General features: G+C 60.9%; 1 protein-coding gene across 1 annotated transcript; it reads right to left on the bottom strand.

The window, feature by feature from the left end:
• Positions 1-559: 559 nt before the first annotated feature.
• On the bottom strand, positions 560-3,451 carry LOC136483432 (cation/H(+) antiporter 15-like). The gene is made up of 2 exons (XM_066480504.1): positions 3,406-3,451; positions 560-3,312 (listed from the first exon to the last, which is right to left on the bottom strand). The coding sequence occupies exon 2, from the start codon at positions 3,073-3,075 to the stop codon at positions 646-648; it is 2,430 nt and encodes an 809-aa protein (XP_066336601.1). The 5' UTR covers positions 3,076-3,312; positions 3,406-3,451; the 3' UTR covers positions 560-645.

The following is a 3,451-nucleotide window of genomic DNA, read 5'->3' as shown; positions in this document are numbered from 1 at the left end:
CAGAAGGGGCTGCTTATAGGTTTATATTGCAATAATCCCCTTTATATCAGCTTGGTGTTGTTACCTATGTCGGCATGCCTATGACTTGTACTCATCATACAGTAAATAAAGTTATGTAAGTGAGAGCAGTATGTTGAATTGAAACTATGGCGTAATGGTATTGCATACATCACTCTTGGTGGCCCTGTTCGGCTGATATTAAAGTCAGCTGAAGCTGTTTTATTGTGAGAGAAAAATATTGTAGATTCTAGCTGATAAGCCGGTTGATAAGTTCAAGCGAAAAGCCCCCCATGCTCTTAATAAATAATTAATGTTTCTCTCCCAAATCCACCTTTTTTCAGGAAAACACTTGGTGATGCAAATTGATGGTTTCTTCTCTATTCAATTTATTCGCCGTCCAAAGTGTGTGTGTGTGTATATATATTCGCCGTCCAGAGAGAGAGAGAGAGAGAGAGAGGATGGAGAGCCGATTTGCAGAGTTGTTCGATGAGTGGCGCTTGAGTTGTTTTTTGCTTTAGCTTTTAAATTTGCAGAGTAATTTAGGATCCCTCCTAGCTGATGAACTGATTACAGTTATTACAAGAGATATAGATTGATAAAATTTCAGCAGCGAAAGGAAAAAAAAACGACGATCGATGGATCCTTCTAATCATTGACGGAGCTTCCGACGGCGGCCATTTTCTTGGGCGGCTGCTGCTGGATGACGAGGACGGAGACCTTGGACGCGAACTCCGCGGAGGCGAGCATGTCCCCCAGCACACCCAGCTCCGGGAACTCGCTCCACTCCGACAGCCCGCTGGTGAGCGCCGTCGACCCCTCCGGGTCGCCTTCGCTCTCCCCGCCGCGGCGCCCCACGATGAGCAGGTCGAACTTCTCGCTCATGGCGCGCACCACCGACGCGGTGCCCTCCGCGTCCTCCACCGTCTTCTCCACGTACACCACCCGCTCGTTGTCCCTGTGCCTGGCCCAGAACTCCTGCAGCAGCTCCTCGTCTCGCGCCTCGTCTTGCCCGCCCATCCCGACCCAGTTCCGGAGCTTGAACCGCACCACCGTCAGCGACATGGTCCCGGCCTCGGGCATCCGCGCCGCGTACGCCAGCGCCTCGCGGTCGTCGGCGCCGCCCAGGAAGTAGAGCGCCGCCCGCTGGAGCAGGCTGTTGGAGGCGGTGGCGCACGCCGACCCGGACGCGAGGCCGTGGTCCACGAGGATGGCGACGGAGCAGGGCGCGTACTGCAGCACGCTCCGGTTGATGGAGCGGATGGCGTTGTTCGCCGTGCTGCGCGCGCCGTCGGAGGACTTGTGGAAGGGGAGCAGGATGAGGTTGGCCTTCCGGCTGTGCGCCAGAGAGCACACGTCGTGGTGCATCGAGCTGAAGGGCGCCTGCGCCACGTACGGGCTCACCGTCACCGCCCCCGGTGCCGCCTGCTGCTCGAAGTACCGGAACGCGTTCACGATGCGGTCCGACGGCGTCGGGTTGCCGCCGCTGTTGGACGACCTCGTGCTCTTCCGGTGGGGCTTCAGCACGGACGCGGCGCGGCCGACGAGCTCCGTGAGGTGGAGCACGATGAGCGACATGGGCGAGTCGCGGGAGGAGCCCGACGCCTCCAGCAGGTCGATCAGCGGCGCCGCATGGTCCTCGCTGTAGAGGCAGGTGAGCACGCGGAGGTCGGCGCTGAGCCGCGCGTGCTCCAGCGACCGCCGCTTCGCCCGCGCGAACTGCCCCGACGGGTCGTACAGCAGCTTGATCAGCGGCGTGGACACGGCGGTGATGAGCACCATGGACATGGTGAGCATCGAGTAGTGCTCCGCCGTCGCCTTCATGGTGTCGCCCCAGTTGTTGATGGCGGCCACCTCCACGATGCCCCGGATGTTGAGCATGAGCGCCAGCACGATGGCGTCCCGGAACGGCATGGTGAAGAAGAGCCCCGCGGCGACGCAGCCGACGAGCTTGCCCGACACGCAGAGCGCCACGAACAGCTCCAGCGCGCACCACTTCTCCGACGCCTCGGACCTGGTGAAGTCGGCGAGGTCGGTGCGGTAGCCGGAGAGCGCCATGTAGACGGGCAGAAAGAGCGCGATGAAGAAGGAGTCGAGGCGCTCCGTCATGGTGGCGCCGATGGGCATGCCGCCGGGGAGCGCCAGCCCCAGCATCATGGGCCCGATCATGTACTTGAACCCGATGGCGTCCGTCACCAGTGCCGACAGCAGCGCGGCGATGACCACCACCACGAAGGAGCCCTCGGAGAGGAGCGCCCCCGTCGGGGTGCGCTTGTATGCGATGTACCGGCCGGCGGGGCGCGCGACGAAGCCGACGAAGAGCACGAATGCGACGAAGGAAGCCAGGATCTTGGCCGTGAAGGCCGGCGACCTGGCATCACCGATGAGGATGACCGCGGCGGTGCAGGCACGGATGAACCACGAGGTGACGTCGGTGATGAGCGACGCCGTGAGCGCGATGCGGCCGAGGTCGGTGTTGAGGAGGTCGAGGTCGGAGAGCGCGTCGGCGATGACGGGGAAGGAGGAGAGGGAGAGGCGGACGGCGAGCTCGGTGACGAGCGAGGAGCCCTTCAGGTCCTCGGGCAGCGTGGGCTGGAGCGCGTGGAAGACGGGCAGGGTGACCGCGAGCGGCACGACGGCGCCCATGATGCCGACGGCAACGGCGCGGCCGCTGGGCCGGCGGAGGAGGCTGAGGTCGGTCTTGACGCCCATGGAGAAGAGGAAGAGGATGAGCGACACCAGGGACACGCTCTCGAGTATGTAGGTGCCGCGCTCCGAGAAGAGCACGTCGCGGAAGGACGCGCTGCGGCCCAGCACGGAGGGACCCAGGAAGATGCCGACGAGCATGTGGGTGACGAAGCGGGACTGGCCGAGGCGGCGGAGCACCAGGTGCGCGGCCGCGGAGAGGATCAGGATGACGGAGACCTGCACGAGGAGGAGAGGTAGGGAGAAGCGCAGCGGCTGGTCGCCCAGGAACATGCCCTGCGAGTTCACCAGGTTGTTGTCGTAGCACGCCGCCGCCAGCGGCTTCACCGTCGGCTCCAGCGCCCGCGACGTCAGGTTGGCCACCGCCGTCATCTCGCTCTCCGGCGGCCTCTCTGCTGGAATTGGATGCTGATTAAGTGATGATCTTGTCAGCTACCTAGGCTGCATGCGCCATTGCATTGGTTGCTGCCATTTGCTTGGAATTGGATCGATCCGGCTCTTCTTGTGTTTCTTTCTGGGCAATAAGGGCATCAATTCAGTGTGGCTGTGAGACACTGAAGGGCAATGCACGCATGGCAGAGGAGGGGCTTTTGATTTGCCTATTTTCAGCTGTGGATGAGAGGGACAATAGACGGAACCTGAAGATATTGGTCCATAAATAGAAACAAGGATGACTGTAACAATATTTGAAAGAATAATTACATGCAGGGGCGTTGCAGTTGAAGGCAAACATTGGATTGGACTGAAC

The sequence above is a fragment of the Miscanthus floridulus genome, chromosome 9 (assembly GCF_019320115.1).
Source record: "Miscanthus floridulus cultivar M001 chromosome 9, ASM1932011v1, whole genome shotgun sequence".
Lineage (NCBI taxonomy): Eukaryota > Viridiplantae > Streptophyta > Magnoliopsida > Poales > Poaceae > Miscanthus > Miscanthus floridulus.
This window is presented reverse-complemented; position numbering and strand designations above follow the sequence as displayed.

Coding starts and splice junctions, on each gene's coding strand:
- LOC136483432 (XM_066480504.1), bottom strand. CDS start 3,075: ATGACGGCGGTGGCCAACCTGACGTCGCGGGCGCTGGAGCCGACGGTG.